At 30.8% G+C, this 22241-nt stretch overlaps 2 protein-coding genes and 1 long non-coding RNA gene across 4 annotated transcripts in view; 1 reads left to right on the forward strand and 2 right to left on the reverse strand.

Annotated features, from left to right (window-relative positions):
- LOC121120880 (ribosomal L1 domain-containing protein CG13096) overlaps positions 1-22241 on the reverse strand; it is a 143217-nt gene that overhangs the window by 23467 nt on the left and 97509 nt on the right. The window lies entirely within an intron of this gene.
- On the reverse strand, positions 52-8648 carry LOC121125400 (uncharacterized). The gene is made up of 2 exons (XR_005866652.2): positions 718-8648; positions 52-542 (listed from the first exon to the last, which is right to left on the reverse strand). It is a non-coding gene; the product is annotated as an uncharacterized lncRNA (long non-coding RNA).
- LOC121125464 (uncharacterized) lies at positions 8636-20842 on the forward strand. Its single transcript, XM_040720693.2, has 6 exons — positions 8636-8757; positions 8819-8986; positions 13257-13495; positions 17033-17147; positions 17201-17335; positions 20619-20842. The coding sequence occupies exons 1-6, from the start codon at positions 8662-8664 to the stop codon at positions 20733-20735; spliced, it is 870 nt and encodes a 289-aa protein (XP_040576627.1). The 5' UTR covers positions 8636-8661; the 3' UTR covers positions 20736-20842.

Here is a 22241-nt window from a genome sequence, read left to right on the forward strand (position 1 = left end):
TTTGAAGGATGGACCGAGATATTTACATTCAAATAAAGATGACACAAAAAGTACTTATCATTATTGTATTTTAACTCGTTTCAATATTAGTAAATAGATGTATGTTTGTTGTGTAAAACTGTGGTTTTTCTAATTTGAAGCATCTCCAAGTAATTCAGTAAAACGTGTTTCAACTTTCCTGAGTTCACCCTACTCTATATTAAGTGATTATGTTGAGTTTATCTTTCAGAATTGATAAAATAATAGGACTCTATTATTATATATTAGGATTATTTTTACCTAATAGCGCAATACACTTTTGGATATATTTTATTTTAAGTGTTTTATTTTACATTCAGAAAATATGTTATTGTGTTCATGAACGCAACGTAGTAGAAATGCTTTTGTTCCTCATCCGCTGTAATTAAACCATGAAAATCTTTCGTAAACTACTTTTGAAGTATATCTAAACCGTAACATTAACTGTTCTAAGCATTGCCATTTTTTTAGGGTTCAATCCAAGCAGAATTACTATCCCATAGGGCCATAAGGATGGAGCTTCACTAAGGAAAACAAAGGTGAACTGTCAGCTTTTAGCCAGCTTTGACTTGCATCTGAAATCAACAAATCCACTATTGTTTTGGTGTGAGATGTACACCAAGAAGAAAATGACATCTGTAAATGAAGTGCGGTTCCAGTTTTTTTTTTTAACAAGGACACACCAAAGAAAGTTCTTACCACCATGTTCAAGATCACTACTCCAAAAGATACGTCGCACTCATTTAGTTGCAAGATGGTGGTGGTCTACTACAACTAGATCGATCCAAATAGAATTATTCCGCCGGAGTATGGATGGAAGAATGTGAATGTTTGCACCAGTTGGTGTGGTTCATATATTGGATAAAAAGGCTGAATTCTGTTTAAAAACTGAAAATTTTCATGCCCCAATTTTGTCCAACTAAATTATCTTCTAATGCTACATAATCAAAATTATGTCTTATCACAATTTTAAAACTGGAAAATGGATAACATTGATTAGAAAATAATCTTAATGAAATTCTATTTCTTTGTGTTTTTTCTTTAAGTGCATGTTGACGAAGATCATGATACTAGTGAGGAAAGTGAAGACAGGGACAAGGAAATTTAAAATCCACACTATTCATGGCAAATGTCTTTGTAGTTTCTATTTAAATATGTATATAAAAAGTTACAATGTGTGAATGATAATATGGTGAGATTGAGATTGTTATCAACATATTGTTTTAATTTAAGGAGGGGGAGGGGGTTATTTTTTAGAGGGGATCTGACCTCACTTTCCTGACAGAAATTTTTTGCCAGTCTTGCTTTTTTATTATGTCCTGACATAGTACTATACATTAATGCAAGTTTTGTCTTTTTACTTTATGGGGTGAAGGGATCTGACCTCACTTTCCTGACAGAAATTTTTTGCCAGTCTTGCTTTTTTATTATGTCCTGACATAGTACTATATATTGATGCAAGCTTTGTCAATGTACCTTTATGGGATGAAAAAAAGGTCAGACCCAGCAGAAGGGGGGGGGGTAGGCTGACAAAGAAAAAATTCAATGTTCCAGTTGACATAAGTCAACCCTTCTGTACGTTATGGGGCGAAATCTTCCGTGGCAGGCTCTCGGATTAAAATTAATAAGTTATTGAATACTTATGCTCTGTTTCGAAAAGAACAGGAATACAATTTCTTATTGTCCCTATATATGTTGTTCATTTTAGTATTTCTATCAAGAAATTTTGACTATTTCTTCATAGAAATAATATAATAACTAATCATAACTACTCATTTAATCAAATATTACTAAGCAATATTATTATACAGTATCGAATGAAATACTCTGTAGATTTTAATAATATGTAATTTATTTTAAAAATGGTTAAGAAATAATATGACAGTGATAGTTTGCTAGTATATAAGATAATAATAGCAGTTTGTATGATAGCTACCAGATGATTTCGGACCTTTTTTTCTTCTTTTTTTTTTGCGTGATGCAATAAAGATAACGACAAGAGAGATGTCGCTAGTTTCATAAAATTTTTAAACTCGTTTACATTAGGTGTATGATTTTTTGCTCTTATGGAGGAGAACAAACTCTCAACACAGTCTTGAGTAAAGCGGCTACACAACAAGAAATCAAATTCATAAACAGAAATAAACTTATCCTGCAATATTATCAGAGATAATGTACTTAAAAATATGTATCTTTGGATTGGCTTCCATCCATTAAGCTTAAGTTCTCAAAAAGATATCGGAAGGAATAATGTAAATCCATGGTCTCTTTATATTTTGACATTAAACGCATACTGAGAACAATAGAGCGTCTTTTGGAAGTGGCGAGCTTAAACCAAAGCCCTACTTGATTACAAAACCATGTCGTCGTAAGATATTTATTATCAAATGATCCAAATGTCCAAAGTATCAGAGGAAAGATTGTATTTCTTTACAATATGTGCTGGTAATGTTATCGCATGTCCTCTAATTAAGTGATTTCGTAGGCTCTTGATCAAATGTGGGATACTTGCAATGACACATATTAGTTTATGGGATGAGAGAGGTCTAGGAAAAGTGTTGATGATATTGCGTGTCTTTACACTATAATTAATTATGGTACGTATGGTTGGAGAATGTTCCAGCTCCTCCAACATATCAGGCGCCTTTTATTTCTCTTAATGCTATTAGATTCTAAATTCTAATTCTATGACTACGAAACTGTTTAGAGACAATTCCTATAAATCTTGATAATCAAAAAACTATTTTCTTGGGTTTTATGTCCCATGATATAGTAACATGCCTCCATAAATACTCAATTAATACATGTAATTTAAGAAACATTTAAATTAGATCTGATCCATATTTTTATTTTATTATATATGAAATATATATTAACAATATTTCTCTAACTTGCCTCATGGTATTAGTATTTTAGTTCCAAGCATACTGCCAGTAAGTTTGAGAAAGATTGTTAATTATTGTTCCAAAATAGATGTTTCATCTATAATACTTAATTAAATAAAAATCATGTAACTGAATTCAAATCCATAATTTTAAAGAAACAACATCAAAATTTCATTTTTTTCGACGTTTTACAAATTTTCAAATCAAATGAGTCCATGAAGGACCAATTTGTTGGATGTTTGATAGTTAGTTCTTGTTTAAAGGAATAAAATGCAAAATAAAAAATATCCGACCATACCAAATTCCCAACTTTTTTTATTAGTCATTACGATACAGTTTAATAGGTATATATATATCCAATAATATTTCAAAATTCAAATTTACCCTCTTCCTATTGAATATAGATATATATATATGACGTGCAATTTTTTCTTTCACATATCTAATTATTTAATATTATGTACTTACAATCGAGCTTTCAGATTATTGTAGTAATTAATTACTGATCCAGGATCCCTTGATAGTTGCTATATAATGAAGCTGGGAAACATTAGTCAACAATTAATCTATTGGCTATTGTTCACTGGATTAATAATATATTGCATGCAAGAGTTGATATTATTTAATATTTATTATAGAACGAGAAGCTTGATGGTATGAAAAAATGAAATGATCTCTCATCTATTGATTATTTACTTATAAAATAAAATAAATCATATTATTCATGAATAATTTGTAGATAGTAATCGATCAAAATAAAATAAAAAGTATAAATTCCGCCATTCAGTACATATTACTTTGATTAATTATATTCAAATGTCATTGTTTATCATAAGCATAAAATAGTATTCAATGCAGTTATTCCGTCTTGTTATTATTATTATTGCATTAGATGAAGTTTCATCAAGATTTATCGGAAATTTGTTCATTTTATGTAGTATAAATATAAACTATTATCTCCCAAAATGGCGTTACCCTATAGTATTGAATATCTAAAAATATGGTTAGTTCACGGGTAAAAAAATGAATATTTGATAAATCACTAATAACCATATAATCTTCATTAAATCGCTCAACCTTTCCTCCAAACAGAGGTCCTATAAAGATCCTGAAATTATATGTATAATTTGTACCTTTATGCAAGGTTAATAGAAATACAAGGATAGACTATCATGGAATCGGACTTGCTAGAATTTTCTATTTGATGTATCGTACCGACTCCTGGGCAAGACACACAGATTTTGACAAAAAAAAAAAACCAATCAAATTTTATGAAGTAACTATTGCTAGAATTCCAATTTGATGAATCGTAGCGAGTAATGGGCAAGAATGACAGACTTTGACTAAACAAGTAATGGAGGTCCAGGAATTTGGAAACGATACTATTATCAGGAAGGATACGCACAATTGGTAATTATAATGCTACACCCAATGTAACTACCCCCGTTATTGTGACCATTTAAGCAGTTGTTTTTGCCTTTTATGAGTTTTCTGAACACCACTTCTTGGAGCCCATCAACCATAGCTAATCCTTAAGTGATAAAAAAGTTAAATTTATTGACTATGTAATATTGGAACACCCAATGATCATACCCAAGTCTTTAAGTGAAGAAACTAATGTTAGATAAACTAGTTGCGAACCATCCAATGCTACTACTCCCGTTGTTGTGGCCATTTAAGCACTTATTTTTGCCATTTAATGAGTTGTGTATCATAATTCTAGATGATTTTAGCTAAAATATAATCATATTTTATGATTAGATTTAAAAAAAAAAGAATACATTTCGTAATTTAGTGTGGATGACTCTAAACATGCTGAAAATTATCTTTACTTCACAATTTACAATGGGGGTATTTCTATAAATGACATAAGTACCAACATCATCCATTAATTAATGATGGTTCCTCGGGAAGGGAAGAATTTACCCGTGTATTTCTCCATAAATTTTTTGAACTTAGGATGATTAGCAATGGATAAGGTTATATCACATGCATCTTTGTTAGATAAAAGTTATAGTCTATCTGATTCATCGTTAACTTGATTTTATAGATGAATATCCATACTCTTGTTATGAGGAGAGGATAATGAGTGGCGTGTAATTCTAGACAGGGGACTAGAGACACATTTATATCAATAAATCCAACAAGCCATCTGTTTTTCATCTGGTAAGTATTTTCCAAATTCCTGGGCCTCCATTTTCAGAAATCCCGAGAGAAATCGACGTTATTTTAGGCATTTTATTCAGTTCTCTATCGACTATCAGTATCTAATATTATATTAATATTTAATAATAAAGGCGGGAATGATAACGTTCTTGATAGCAGAAGATGTATATCATTTAATCAATGATGCCATAAGTATTTCTTCTCTTCTCCTCGCACGCTTTTCTATTCTTACCAAAATTATCAACCTTAGGTATAAGATAGACGTCTCTATGATTCTGTGCTGCCCTCTTCAGACAAGAAGATGCACGCCTGCTCGATAAAGTGGCTGGATGTTTTGCCTCGTATTAGAAAAATTATTCTCTATTTAGAAGAAGAAATACTTAATTTTGGTGTGACGACGTTATTGTTTTCAATAAATTTTATAGTGATTTTTGATTTTTTAATTGTCTTTTCCTGGAAAAGAATGGGATGGCAATATTTTGCCCCAGGATATAGACAGGAATATGACAGTACCCCAAGAACCCTGACATTAGTTAACACAAATTTCCTGGTTTCAATGTACCCCATCCTCATCTTCAGTCATGCTGGAAAAGGGCATTGTCAAGATCAATAAATTTTTAAAGAGGAAGACTTTTTAACTAATTCCGTTGACAAGCGAAATGGGAAAGATCGGGAGTATAGATGACAACTTCGTAGCCGGTAAAGTAGGTCAAATTTATAGTAATTGATGTATTATTTATGACTTACATACTCTTGAAAAATGATGTTGTCCTCTCAGTTTGGCCAAAGTAAACCAAAGCCTCCGGACTAGCTTTCCTTCTTATCACCGTCACCAAGGCCAACTCGAACTTCAACTAGTAGTCAAAGACTCTAACTTTAACAACCACGTCAAGAAAACTTGGAGTCTGAAATGCACACACATCAACTGATATGTTTGATAAGTTATCACAGGAGACATTACCATCATGATTTATTTTTATAAAAGCAGCCAAATTGTCACTCATAAAACTTGAATCTACTAAGGAGAAAGGCCTCGAAATCCAATCAAGTTTGGAAATCGAGGACAACCTCATCTTCAAAGTTTTCCAAGTACATCAGTGGATTAGTAACACTTCAGTCTCTCACTGTCTAGGATTAAAATCAGATAAGATCAATTCCGTGTCTGGAGCTATCAATATCGCTGCTTATCTTGGATTAAAGGATCCATTTACTCAATATAGTACATGCAAAGTCATTATGAGCTTGTTTTATGGATTGAATGAATCCTAAGATTTGGAGACACCCCAAACCTAAAAGTTGAAATTTTTTTTATAAAGTAGTTGATTCTACTCTTCAAGGTCCCAAAAGTGATGAGGTACACTGCAAGCCTTCTTTCTGTAATTTTTTTTTGCAAAATATGAGTACTCCCCTCTACGACCAAGTTTATAGTTCAAATACTCTCACAATTCTATGTCCCAAGCCTCTTAGAGCTCTATCAAGTTCTGTAAATGTGGAAACAGGTTTGCCAGTTTCAACCTTGCAATATTTAAGTGCCAGAATGATGGACCTGAACAGAACAGAACAAAATGTGACTCTCTTAATTGATGAGGTATACTCTGTTCAAATAGTGGAGTTTGTAAGACCCAAATTTTCCCTGAACTGAGAACAATCAAACCACTAAAACTGTCCTCACCTTCATAATAAAGTCTGCCGGGAGAAAATACATGGATGTTCTATCTCTTGTCCCCATGGAAAATTTGAATGCCGAATTATCTCTAGTCAATATATATTCATCATGCAATCACTATACCAAATTGGATTTATTATTTTATTGTTGTAGTCAACTTAATGATGGGTCTGTCAAGGGAGCAGACTTCAAATCAGAATAAAGCTAAGAATGTCATGCTCTCTTCAAGAAAGATTTCTAAGCTTGAATCATGCTCCACTTAATTATGTACATGTTTATGTATTACTTGAATTCTCTTTTATTGTCTAATAAAAACAATTAACCGTCCTAATCAATTTAGTTATAAAAAAGTCATATTCCTTTTTAAGACTGTCAGCCTCTTTCTAAAGCGCGCTTTTAAAGTCATGTGTCCATAGAGTAGAAACGTCCGTTGGTATAAGCAAAGTTGATAATTCTGTAGAGAAAAACGCGTGCAAGGAGAAAGGGGGGAGAAAGACTTATGGTATCCTTGTTTGATATACTGATGTGATTATCATATGCCTGCTTTATTATGATTTTTGAAGGTATAACGAAAGTATTTATTAGCAAAAGGTTTAATGAAGATATACAACGTATAATTGACTTAGACGTTTTTTATCCGTTACATATATTACATAGTCAATAAATATTACTTTTTTATCACTTAAAGGAGAGTATCTTCCGGCCTTGGGAGACTTGAAAATGAGGCTCATTTGTTGAAAAAAAAAAAAAAAAAATGATAGTTTCGAATACTGTAGATAACTAATCTCTGCAGAGTTAATGAATTGAAGGGATTGGTGACAAATATTATCATATGTACCTGTGTCTGTTTGAAGCTCATGGGATCCCAAAAAAGCTACAGCATTGATAGTTTCCATTATAATTCTAAGTTCTTGTTGGCCTCACAGTAGAATTGAGGATTGACATTAGAGAAATTCTTACAAATGTCCTAATTTATTTCCTTCTCGTATATTTCACAGCTGATTGTAACTGAGTTTCTCTTTTAACATGACCAAAATACACACAAGTTCCAACTCTATATATACATATCTATAATAAGAATAGCTTTGTATAACTTTATTAGTAGAGTTAAATATCTCAAATTGAACAATAAGTTTTTAGCAAATCTAAAGACAATAAACTCAGTCAAATATATTTTTGATGTATTGAAAATTGTCTTCTCTATTTTGGAATTATTGCCTGGGATATACATATAATATAGTCTATACTTTATATTTTGGTCACTTTAATACTTAATATGATCTGAAATGTTATAAATCATGTTTGAAATGAAAAGATGAGTAAATATATGAATAATAATAGTTTAACATAGGTCCGATTGCACTGCACGGTCAATTATGACAGTATTCATGTAGTCTTTAAATTAAAACCGTCTAAGTTTGTTGAAGGACTCAGGTCGCTCTTATCAAGTGACACGATGCCATGCAAGCAATGTTTCAAGCTGGAGTGATGTTAAATATTACTATAGGGACAATATTATACCACTACAAATTCTTGGTGCTTAAGCAAGATATGGGGATAATACAACTAGAAAATGAACTGAATGTAGAACCATTAATGGTCTTGAATGAATATCTTCTATTGTGGGCAGATAATGAGAAACATAGGTCCTAAAAAATAAATCGATACAACTTTTAATTCAGAAAACCAATACTAAATTGAAAACTAGAATTTTTTTTTACTTGGATAAGTATAATTTTGCATGTGTAGATATTGTAGGTGTATGTTCACTTTGTTAAGCAGATGAATGAATCATCATTGAAAAAAGAAGGTAGAAGGGAGAAAGGATCACAGGAATTGTTGGATCAATGTCAACTCCCTTCCCTCCTCCCCCCTCTTCCATTATCAGATGGTGATGAAGGAACAAAATAGTACAAAGGAAAGAGCATGGATATATGGACAAGAGAAGAAGAATTGATAAGACGAAATGCAGCCATTGATAGTCGGGACCAAGGAAATCATGGGACTCCACTAAGGAAATCCGTAAGATCGAAGATTACATATGACTGATTGTTGATTGTTTTCTTTCTTTGTCTTTTTTTAGAGAAGCATTTCCAAGATTCCGATTCGTGGGGATCTCTCACCGGAGAAACGCACACAATTTCTTCTTAAAAATGACGTTGGACTTCGAAGATCGACAGAGAGTCGAAATAAAGAGACTGAAGGGGAAGAAGAAGAAAAGAGAAGAAGGAATAGAGTAGGAGCCTATAAGGTAAATCAAATTATATTTATTACATATTAGGTACATATAACATATATAATTAGATGTGACATTTTTGTAATTAAAAAAAAGTGCGCAAGGAGAAGGCGTGAATGAGGCTTATGGTATTACTGAATTATGGCTCTGGTTAATGTCAGCTGTCTGTTATATGTTTGAGGGAGGGGGGCTATGAAATACTTATATAAAGACCTTCTATATTTAAAATCACATTAGTGTAGGGTAAATATTGAAATTGTATATAGATTCATTTATATATATATATATCTTTTTTTTTTTGGATTTTGAAAAAGACAAATCACACCAAAATTAGGCGATAATTCCTACTTCAGAGGTAGAAATCAACACCACGACAACATATGAAATAATTAACAAAAAATAAAAAAGAGTACACACAACAACCGATTTTCCTTTTCTAATTTTCAAACTTAGTTTTTGCATCACAAAAATGTTAACTGAAAATATAAATAGCATAATTATATTTTGGCAACCTATGTGGTCACTGTAGGTCTCAAACAGGGTAAATTTTTTTATTATAAATATTACAACTGGCTATTCAAAAAATAAAAGAGGTAATTTTATAGGGCCTGCATTCATTTTCTGAAAGAATAACAATTTTCAACTAGAATGACTACTTGGTACCTCCTAAAAACCTCCCCCTAAAATCAAATTGAGTTATGTATCTCAATTGATTCCAAAGTTATGGGCATTATGAATTTTTTTACGTTTTGTTTCACATTGACCTTGACCTCTCAAAATTTAATGACGACTATATATAATCTTCGTATCAAGTTTGATCAAAATGTAACTAACTAACAATGAAAAGCCCTGACCTAAGTTATCGGCTATTACTAGTGTAATAGTGCGAGGAGGCGGCAAGAGCGAAATATATGGTATTACTGAATTAATACCTTTGTTAATATCAGCTCCCTGTTATATGATTTTGGTGGGCAAAAATAAATTACTGCTATAAAGAAGAGAAACTACTGTTTCAATTCCTATATTTATTTTATTATGCATTTTTAAAACAATTTAGGTCCAAGATATGTGAGAATATAGGTGATAATTCTTGTTTAGAGGGAGATATGAACCCCTATTAAATTATCAACCGTTTTTCCTTTTTTAATCACTATACTTAGTTTTTTCTTTAAAAACATCCCCCCCTTTAGTATTTACTCATAATCCTTATCCACATCCAGTTTGGGATTGGGGGTCCATATATTCAATTTTACATGCATATTATATCAGTTAGTATTTGAAAATAAAAATATAAAGGACTGATGTTGTAATAACTTAAATTAAATAAAACTTTATAGCACGGTCAACTTACAACATGTGGAACCTATTTGTACTAGTTACAACCACATAACCCCAACTTGTAAAAGTAATAATATTCTAAATCTTTTTTATGGATCATATATTAACGTCAATATTAAAAATGAACACCCATTTCTCCTTTTTTTTTGGATAATATATTTTTTCATATTGAACATTTTCACTGACGTCACAAATTGCATCATAATTGAAGGAGACAACATCTTGGGCCTCATAGTTTATATTTTTTACTACATTAAATGAACAAATTTCTAGTTAATCTTGATTAAACTCCATCTAATGGCTTAAAAAGACATAAAAAAGTGTATGAAATACGACTCGATGCCTATGGCAAACCCTGATATTTTAAGTAAATCAAAGTATAAAGTACTGAAATTCTGCATTAAATGGAAAAATTTGTACATAATTATTCATGTTTTCATGGACGAGGAAAGTCAGATAATTAGAGAAAAATATCTTATTTTTTCCATTGTGATAGCCATTGCCTACTCTTCGAAGATAAGAATGTATATATACCGGGCAAAACATTATTATTTACCCCTTTTAACTAACAAAGTATTGAAGTCCATGGCGAATTATGCAACAAGTTTATTAACGGGGAAAAAATCAAAAAATCACTGTAGTTGACAGTTTCAAGATCTCCAACCTGTAGCTCCGAATAAAAATCAGTGTAATATGATTCGGAAAGGGTAGAAAATAATTCAGCACCAAGCCTTAGGATAATAATTTGACTTCTCTAAAGTGCAAATTTTATAACTCCCATAGTAATAGAACGGAAAAGAACAATATCCAGACGGAGTTTTGCATGCCAATAATGTTCAACAAATCTGGGTTTCTTCTTTAGGCAAACATATATAGATGGCCTGCCAAAAGTCCTGATATATCACCAATTAAAAATGGATGAGCCTTGCCCTAGAGAGAAATTGAATCCCAAAGAACTTATTTTAGTCAATGCACCCGCCCTTAGAATTGATGTTGAGCAGCAAGCGGTGGCAGAAGCTGCTGCAGACACTCTGGATGTACTCGGCACTCATGGAGCCCAGGCCTTGTTGACAGAGGTCTTAAGGTGCGGGTACTGTGTTGGCGTCTCGTACAAGCCTTGGAATTGAGGAATTCAGCTTTTTCTTGAAGGCCTACTCCAGGCGGTTGATGGGCACAGAGTGTTTCCTACCTTCTCCTGGAGAGTATCTGCGGTCCTCCCCGATCTTCAACAGCATGGATAGATTGTAAATTGTCTTCTTTGAGGCCCCAGTCTGCTCCCAAATGGCCTTCTGAAACAATCCCGCTCGGAGGAGCGCTGCAATCTCAATCCTTTTTTCGTACTGTGGGCTCATGATTACGATTAGGACAATGTTTTTCTCAGCAATCAGTAGCTAATTATGTGCTATGTATTATGATATGATGGATTATTCATATTTATCATATTATCATTCTGTACTCCGTATTTGTCTTAAAAAAAATAGAGAATAGATTATGCACCTAGCGTATAGACAACATATTAGAGACCTTATAATTGGCTCAGTGTTTCAATCATATTTGTGATCAAAATTTTATCCTTAGGATAAAAATTCAAAGCTATTTATTTTGGCTCATCCAAAAATGTACTGAGACAAACATGGATATAAAGAAGCTCAAGATACTTTTGGTCCACTAAGAGTTGGTAATAATCTGGCCGAGAGTGGAGTGGGTCTAATTCAATGATATATTGGCCTATGAGCATCCGAAGAATCACAGATGCAGTTCCTCCTACAATTTTTTTCGCAGATCATAGACTATTGGAAGCATACTCTGTCTAAATTGTAATCATACAAAAAAATGTAAGAATTTAAAATATTATTTAGTAAATATTGAGTAACCATAAGAAATGATAAGGGATTTAAGGAAAAATATATTGAGAATTACGTCAAATGTTTTGAATATGTATATCTCTGCTGCATTTTGGTAGTTAGTAATAATAAAAGGATTAATATTGTTTAACTCTTCGTTGCTCTCGTCCTCAATTGACGGCGGAGATCATACTTATATAATTTTGACTCCTACTAAATTGATTTTCTAAGACTTTTTCATTAAAAAAAAAATTGGAGTTATTTTATAAAATTTAGTAAATAGATCTTTTTCTTCAAATAAAGGTAATTAAAAGGTCATAAATGTCAAGGTCATCCAAATTGGAATTTTTTTGTTTATCTAAGTAGCCAATATGTGTACTTGCAAATTTTAATATGTATCAGTTGTATAGTTTGGCTGTGATACGCTAAAGAACAGAGTGATGGGCGGAAAGCTATGATTCATGTCACTAGACTTACCGTTATTTTTTAAATATAGATACTCATAAAAGTTAATAAAATAAACTAAATATAAATTTTGTTCATTTAAATTTGTTATTCTATACAAAAAGTTGTAAAGAATACCAAATAGACTTTTTTTTTTCTAAAAAGTGTGAAATTACAAAACCTTAGGGACATTGAGCAACCTCTGAGTGTATTCCAAAAAGTTTAAAGTTAGACAATGATATCTATACATATACTAAAAGAAACATTTTGAGATCTCAAGGACCTCATATTTCGAACATTTAAAAAATAAGTTCCACCCTAATATACATATGTAGATTAAGGTGGAGATTATTTTACATATAAATACGTACTATGTTTGTGTAAAAAAATAAGGTGCACCCTAATGTATATGCTAATAGAAAACAAACATTAAACAATTTCGATAATAGTTTTATTTTTTTAAATATGTTTTATATATTAGTTCTTCTTTTAATAACTATTATTTAATATGAATATTGTATTTTAAACTTTTTTTTACATAATAAGATGTTCAGTAATTTATCAAACAGAGTGGGAAAAGTTATGTTTTGTACCTAAGAACGTTTTGTGTATGAACAATGAATACATTATTACTGTTTATATTGTACTTGTCTACCTAGGATCCTTTCTATGGAAAAGAGACGAGAAAGAAGAAAGCTACGGATGAGGATCTCTTAGCATCTCTACGACAGGAAAATGAGGTGCTTAAAAAGGAGAAATGCGTCCTTCAAAGACAGGTTGATCGTAATATAGAAGCCGAGTCCAAACGGAAGACTGAAGTTTCCGATCTTAAACTAAGGCTTGGAGAGAGCCAAAGGCTCTATAGCAATGCAACTCGTGAGATTGAGGAGAAAGAGAGGTAAGGATTAGGGGATGCCTACTTATCAACTGCAATTCAGTCTAGAAAATATGGACTTGATATATCTAATTCGGCATTCAGACCAGTTCTACGAACTAATTCGGTCTGGATCAATTAAATCTAAAACTTTTTTAATTAACAGACGTCAAGGTTATTGTAGAAAAACAAACATGACTAGAGTTGTATATCCGAAGCATTTTCTGTATGTGAACCCCCTCCTCCCAAGGAACAATAGGAACTATGCTTGTGAGCAGAGAAATGTAAAGTTTTGAGTTGTAAAAAATATGACTTTAGACGAGTATGAGACTTATTGTATTTGCAACCTGGAGAGAGTTTTTTATTTTACAAAACTGTCATCATTATTCTTTAAGATAGAACATCTAAGTATAAAGTAAGCACTCGAGCATTAAATACGAAGAGTAACACTGATGATTTGCTGGGGAGTTGTAAGCCTCTAATGGACTCAGATTAGAATTGAGGATCGACACTTGTCTAGTTCTTACCTATGTCATTGCTAAATTTCCTGTAGCTTCTAGCTGCTCCAGGGTAATCTTGTCAAACTTCGTGATAGCTAAGCTACAAAAAAAATCTTCAAATTGTCAGGATTACCATGTAGATTTTCAGTTCTTATAACATATCGGCAGGTCATATTTTTCACAGCTCTAATGTGTCATTCGATCAGGTATAAGCAGCTGGGTGGGATGGAGGAGAAAGGAAATAAACAAGGACGTATGCTGGAATGACTCTGATCTTCAATTCTACTCAGAGTCCAACAAGGACTTACTCTCCCCAACAAATCCTCAGTCTTACTCACCGTCCTTCATGAGCACGTTCACACATAGTCCCTTTATACCCCCACGTCTATAATGAAATAAAAAAAAATACTGGTCATATTGTCAACTACAAAAAACTCTCACACTAAAATTTCGTCAAAGTTGCCTACATATATTTTTCTTTTTGATTGTAAATCAATCACGAAGACTTTGACAATTTTCACATCCCTAACAATGACTGTATGTCCTTCACTTCTATTACTTGAGTAAAAAATAATCAGCAGAGTACGAAGGTTTGTGCCCCTGTAGTTCCTAGAGAAAGAAATATACTTTATGTACATGGACTTTAAAGAAGATTCCCAATCCTATAATATTTACTTATACTTAACAGTGTAACTATCTGACTAATTAAAGGAACATAAAAAATATAGAACTGTATAAATTATGAAATACTGGCATTCTAAAAAAAGAAACCAAAGAGAGACAATGGTAGCAATTTATTTTCCAAAGATATTTACTGTTTCAAACATTCGAACAGATTCACTGTTCTAAGAGTAAATTCTACTAATATTTTCTCCTTAATTTTTTAAAAAAAATCACCATATATAGATTTGAGGGTGTATCTCCACCAATGGTCAATACCATGACTAAAATATCAACAAAGTAGTTTAATATCTGTTATAGAGATGCAGATATTTGAATTTTGATAAATTCAACATTATGATATTCAAATAAGAGTCTCTTTTTACCTTATTACCCCCACTGTCAAAATTTTGAATATTGAATAACGGTCCATTGTTTAAGAACGATTTAATATCAGTTTAAGGTCTTTATTAAGATTCATAAGCGAGTCATAGTTATAATTTAAACTAAATAATTATTATTTTATAAAAAAAATAATGAGAAAAGTGATTATATGTCTAAAATGCTTATAAAATGAAGATCAAGTAAATTTTGCAATTTTATTAAAATTCTAGGGGATCTTTTAACAAATGCATTTTATGGACATTTTGGTTGTGTAAATACTTAACGTATTAAGTTTTTCTATAAAATAACAACTATTTAATTGGATTAAAGCTTTATTCAATTTTGAAATTAAATAATCGGTAGACAAATAAAGAAAATATGAACACATTCGTTGTCGTTCTAGACAATTGTCATTTTTGTGTCTCAGAGGAATACAATTTAGGGTGCCAATTAAATCACTTTTTTTCAAAAGTAAAAAAATGAGGGTTCAAGTGCGTTTCTAATGACATAAAAAGACGATCACAAAGTTTGAACCATTTTTATGAATATTTAGAGCTAGCTCAATATCCCTAAAGTTTTAAATTTTACATATTTGTGGAAAAAAGTGATTTAAAAAAAATATAATTCGTATACTACACATTAAAGCTATGTTAGTAAAATTAAAAAATTTAGTTAAGTTAAACTTCTATCAAAATTTTTGTGTAAATGTTTATGATATATAATATTTTACACGTCTTAAATAAGGATAAAAATATTCAAATGGTATGTAACATTTTTGCCTATCTGTCAGTTCACCTGCGTATCACAGACAATGAGCATCTATTGATATCTAAAAAAATTACAAATACGTTGCTTTTACTTAGATTAACAAAAAAAGTGTCCATTTTGTGACCTTAACCCTGATGACCGGTTTTTAGGAAAAACATATATATAGCTAGGTTTTTAAAATAAATCAAAAATTGTGTAAAATAAAAAAAATTATTTTAATTAATTAATACTTGATTATTTTATAAATGACATAATTAAATTAAGGTCGTTGTAAGGAGCGTTCGAGGTTTATATGCATTGATACATATTCGTACTATAAAAATACATAAATTTCGCAATCCTCATTCTTCTCTAGGAGTTAATTTAAATAGATGTTTTTCCTCAAAAAGGTCATAAAAAAGGTCATCAAGGTTAAGGCCATCAAAATGACACTTTTTTTTGTTGTTCATCTAAGTAAAAACGTATTTGCAATTTTTTTAAGATATCAGTAGCCGCTCATTTGCTGTGATACGCAGGTGAACTAACAGATAGGCAAAAGGCTACGTCTCATTACAATATTTTTATTGTTCTTTAAGACACTTAAAAATTATTTATCATAAACATTTATGAAAAACTTTTGATAAAAGTTTAACTTAACTAAAGTTGTTAATTTCATTAACAAGTTGTAATGTGTAGTATACGGATAATACTAAAACAAAATCACGTTTTTTTCCAAAAATATGTAAAATTTTAAAACTTTAGAGCCATTGAAATAACCTAAAAATTCATAAAAATTGTTCAAACTTTGTGAATCGTATTTTTTTATCAAAAGGAACACATTGGAGCTCTCAATTTTTCCTAAATATGCATCAGAAAAATCCTTGAACGCAAAAAAAGAAACAAAAAAGAGATCACTCCGAAAATGAGACATCCTGATGACACCACAGTTTTAAGTAGTTTGTCATTTTCTGTGAATTTATAATGTTTCCAATTTAAAAAATCACCCTATATAGATTTGAGGGTGTATCTCCACCAATGGTCAATACTATGACCAAAATATCAACAAAGTAGTTTAATATCTGTTAAAGAGATGGAAATATTTGAATTTTTGATAAATTCAACATTATAAAATTCAATTAAGTGTCTCTTTTTATCTTATTACCCCTACTGTCAAAATTTTTGATATTGAATAACGGTCCATTGTTTAAGAACGATTTGATATCAGTTTAAGGTCTTTATTAAGTGAAAAAAAAATTAATTATACTTTCAGACAAAATAAGAAACACGAATCTACGATCAAGACTCTACAACTACGTCTAGAACGACAGGATGAGTCCCTTGATAAGAGTCGCAATGAGGTGGGAGAGCTCAAGGCTTTAAACAAAGTAAGATTTATTTTTGGAAATAATCCCCCATTCATCTTGTTATTTATTGTTAGAGTACAAAGGAGACATTTAAGGTTGAAAAAGAGGAGGGTTTAGCCAAGTTAAAGGCCTGTGAGCGTGATTTGGAGCGAATGGCTTCTGCCTATTCCAAACAACAAGAGTTGGTTGAAGTTCTTAAGAAGCAAAAGGTTCGTATTCAAAATAGATTTAGAAAAGAAAAAAAAAAAAAGAATTGGGAGGACTGAATGAGGTCTTATATGATTCATGCGTCTGGGATTAACCCACCCATTTTAATATAGACCAAGTAAGGTTAGACGATACTGTTGATGGAAGACAGCGGAATCTTGCTCAGATCCATGGGTAATTCTTAATAATAAATCATTAAAGTAAGAAAGAAACACATATATTTTTCCAAATATCTAATTTTAAAAGTACTTGACATACTTATCATACAGATCATGAGTCCGTAGTTACTTTTTTCCTATCAAATCTGTGTTTTGAGCATTTTTAAATGTAACTTTTCCAATATTTTTTTAATTTTTATTTGTAGGTTTAACGAAAAAAAAATTGAGAAAATGTATAGATTTCCTGGAAATTTATTACTCATTTAAGAAAATATGTGGTTACATATATTCATTTATTTTATGAGAGAATTCAATAGAAAAACTAGGTGATTACTAGTGTTGAGACCCAGTCCGGGACCGTATTTTTTTCGGTTTGTTCTTTAGTGATTTTTCCAGACAGATATTTTGGTTTAAAACCTACCATTTATTGATAGGGGTAAAACTACATTTTCTAAAAATTCTGTCAAATTTATATTGTAAAAAGTATAGGTGAACCTATCACAACTTATTTTGTCAAAAAATCCTTAATTTTGGAGGGGGCTATTTTTTTTTTTTTTTCATAACCTAACAAAGTAATAAATGAGAATCGGAATCGCAAATTATAGGTTATTTTCCTGATTCCGATTTAAAAAGAAAAAAAAACGATTCTCGGATTCTAATTGAAATTATTCGCTCATCACTAATGTGAATGTTTGTTCCTTGTTTTTTCCTCTTATGGAACTTGAGTGTGTTCTGAAACAATAGATTATCAAAAAGAATAAGATATTGAATGACTATTATCATTATGTACACATAAAAAATGTATTCATAGATATTACACCATGAAAATGTTGAATATATTGTTAAATACTTTCTTCTTGAAGGACACTACATTCATACTCGTACATAAATAGTCTCCAAATGAATATTCCGGGTTTGTTTTTGTGTTTTTACTAATAAAAAATGCATAAGACAATTCTCCACTAGAAATTACATATTTATGGATTCATATAACGCAAGTATGTAAAGAGTGGCCAAGTGCACTGAACGGAGATACTTATATTTATTGTCTTTTATGATTGGCTTAAAATTGACACCAGTTAAATGTTCCCGTTAGCTCGAGTAGATTCATGGTTTTTGTACAATCTTAATTGTAACACTTTTTTATCGCTTTTTATGTTACAGGTGTGTCGGCAGGGGGTGGGGTGGAGGGGTTGTAGCCCCCTCCCCATTAAGCAATTTTTGCTTTTTACTAGAAAATTTAAAGATTGAAATTTAATTTTTCAATTTTTAATTTCCAAAAACTTTAATTTTCTTAGAAAATCTATGAATTTTTGAAATTTTACTCCAAAAAAGTTACAATTTGCATTTCTTTTCAAAAAATTTAATATTTGAAATTAAATTTTTGAAATTTTTTGTCAACAGCTTTGGAAATTGTTTGTATACAGCTAAGGATTTTTGATACTTTTATATACAAGATTTAATTTTTGTCAAGAGTTATTGATTTTTTTTAAACAACATTTTCTCTAAATATCGATGAATTTTGAATTTTTTTTCAAAAAATTTAATATTTTATTTTTGAAATTTTTTATCAACAGCTGCAGATTTTTGATTTATTTTTTCAAAAAATTAATATTTTTAAATTTTTCCAAAAAATTATTTTTTTTGGGAACAGTTTGAGATTTTTGATATTTTCATGCAAAAAAATATAATTTTTTATGGATAGCAGTGGATTTTTGAGATTTTTTTTTGAAAAAGTTTATTATTTGGAAACCAATTCCTCCCAAAATATAATCCTGTAGATGCACCTGTGATACCACATCCTTTATTATTTTTCGTAGAGATGGTAGAATTAACCTGGCTTATTCTGATAAAAAGGTTGACCTAATAGAGGTTGCATATTTAGTGTGAGTAATATTCTGGTATACTTGATGCCTCTAGCGCACAAAAAAATTCACTAAGACAACTACTTTATACAAAAATTGATGACGTGGTATTTACTATCACTTGGTTTATAGCTTTGATTCCACCTAGCAATCATTATGTTAGTCTATAGTTAACTTATATACATGTAAAGAGCACCGTATGACCTAACATGTGTGCACATCGTTTTTACACCTATCTATATAATAGTGCTATTTACCCATGAGCTGGCTATTATTTTTTTAGGTTCAACCTTCAATTGTTAGCATTTAGTTATTAGTTTTTTACTCTGCGTTTTAACACTAGCAAGTAAGTAAATATCAATAAACTAGCTTTCAAAACTTCATCACTCTTTAGCTAACTATTTTGCTAGCGTTGAACATTGAAAGTTTGTAGGTAAGTGGGATCTTTGTGAATTTTATTGAATACAGTATTCATCTTAATATTGATTGGATACTTTTTTTTCATAAAATTTATAAATAATTAATCATAAATAAAGCAAAAAAATTAAAATTAAAAGTGGGCCAATTTTAGTTTATAAAAAGACTAACCATACATTTTTTCTATTGATAGCACCTTTTATAATAAAAAGTTGATTTATAGAGAACAGATAATTAGAATATATCTTACGATCCTACAATATACTCGTACTAATGAAAAGTGATGCAGGACCTCCGGGTTACTCAGAGGTTGGATCGAGCAGTATATTTTCAACCTGCACTTCCAACAAAAATGTGCTAGTTTATCACTTAGTATTGAAGTATTTTTTTAAAACTTTGAATGTTATATTTCTTACTAAATACATGTCACCCTTCCAGGGCTCTCAAGTCTCACGCAGTATGCTTGAAACCCAAGCAAATCCACGTTCACGTTTCTATGCCAAACATTTCAAACATATTTTTTCAAACGTAGAAAAGTTCACCTTAAATTATTTGATTTGATTACTTTTTCTTACAACTAACATTGAATGCAACGGTTGAGGGTGGTAGGTTCTTCCATTTCTTTGACAAGTTATTACATAAATAGTTTAGGAAGTGGACAAAAGGTTCTATTTAAAAACTTTATATTATACTAAAAAAGGCATTTAGAAGGTAATTTCATCATGAGTTTATGGGTAATTGCGTGAATACATTTCTAAAATGGCAATTACGCAAAAAATATAATTTTGTACTTAAAAGACTGAAATCAACGTTTCTAAGTTTATGTATTACTTTTCCCTTTTCAGTTACATTTGGAAGCCGCTCAAGTCCTTCAATTCAGCGAAGAGGAGTTCCTACAATCTTTAAATTGGAAAGTAGCAACATCTGCTCAAGCACCTCTTCCAGAGATGACGGCATCCTAGCTCTCATAATGTTATCTCTATTTCTGTATTATGTAATATGAGTAATAAAGTATCATTATTAGATAAATATTAATTAAATGTAGCACGAGGTTCTAATGTATTTTATTTATTTATTGTTATTCACAATTATCTCTCATGAATTAAGAAAACACGTATTAAGAGTAATTTTATTATTCCATTTACATACGCAGGTTGTTATTTATATTTATGTCCTAAAAAACTATATTTTGTAAGCTCCATCTGTTATATCCAGTGGATAGCTTGATATTTAAATGTATCAACTTTATAAGAACGTTTTGTTATTTACACGTGAATTGAGTATTTTATAGTGGTTTAAAACCTTATATCCATCCAAAAAATGAAATTGATTCGAGAAGACTTTCGTGCAATTATTTTTCATAATTTTTGACGTAGGTTATCGAGGCAACAGTGTATTATCAATCAACTTAATTCCTTATATGGCAGTCATGTACAATAAAAGAATAGTATAAAGAATTCTAACGAGGCTGGAGTTTTCTACATGACGAATTTTGAAGGTCGTCCAAAATCGGTCGTTTTTACAGAATACATCAAAGTTGTGGGCATGAAATAATAAAACAAGATCGTCATGCAATTTATCGAGAGATTGAGGCATCTTTTGGGATCAATATGACCAGCATCTACAATATATTGCATGGAAGTTTGGTCTAAAGAATATTTGTTCACGTTGGATTCCACTTAATCCAACAAATTATCAAAAGAAGGCTCGTGTCGATTGGTGCCAGAAAATGGTGAAAAAATTTGTTAGATGTGCATCAAAAGCTGTATATGATATTTATACAGGTAAAGAGACGAGGATTTATGAATATGGACCTGAAAAAAAACAGAATTCGACTATATGGGTCTTTCAAGATGAGTCAAATCCAACAAAATTTGTTCGTGGGATAAGCACATCAAAACAAATTGTTACCGATTTTTTTCAGTTTGACAGGTCACATAGCTTTATTTTTCAAAACGGCTTCTAAAGGCGAAGACTCTGACAGCACTGTTTACTTGTTATATGACTTGTACAATCTAGTTGTAAAAGTTCTAAATTGTACAACCAGATTGTAAAGACTAAAAGAAGATGTTACTCTTTAAACACCAAATGCACTCATTTTGCCTTCTCCAATAATAAAATTCCTATTTATCTTTAGTAAGGGTTGGAAAAGTATGTTTAGCTTGTTAGCAAAACATGTGAATTTGTTAAGAAAAATGCCAAAATATGACAATTTTATTCATTTCTTTTTTAAAGATAAATTTTAAATAACTTTTTCTTATGTTTTATAAATTTTTTTGATTTGCTTTATTTTTATTTCTTGCCAAAAAATAAATACTCAACATTCTGACAACATAGTTTCCTTTTTTGACAAATGTAATAAAAGTTAAACAACTATCACAATGCAATGTGCATGGTTTCAACTTTTTAATGTTAAAGTGCAGGGTCTGTTGCAAATGCCTCCTACTTAAACCCAGTACTGTCTACAT

This window comes from Lepeophtheirus salmonis, chromosome 1, assembly GCF_016086655.4.
Source record: "Lepeophtheirus salmonis chromosome 1, UVic_Lsal_1.4, whole genome shotgun sequence".
Taxonomy (NCBI): Eukaryota; Metazoa; Arthropoda; class Copepoda; order Siphonostomatoida; family Caligidae; genus Lepeophtheirus; species Lepeophtheirus salmonis.

What these genes read in the sequence shown, in the direction of transcription:
- LOC121125464 (XM_040720693.2), top strand. Translation starts at nt 8,662, where the DNA reads ATGGATATATGGACAAGAGAAGAAGAATTGATAAGACGAAATGCAGCC. An exon ending in AGCTCAAGGCTTTAAACAAA is followed by an intron (nt 17,148 to 17,200) that starts GTAAGATTTATT and finishes ATTTATTGTTAG; the next exon opens with AGTACAAAGGAGACATTTAA. An exon ending in AAGTTCTTAAGAAGCAAAAG is followed by an intron (nt 17,336 to 20,618) that starts GTTCGTATTCAA and finishes TTCCCTTTTCAG; the next exon opens with TTACATTTGGAAGCCGCTCA.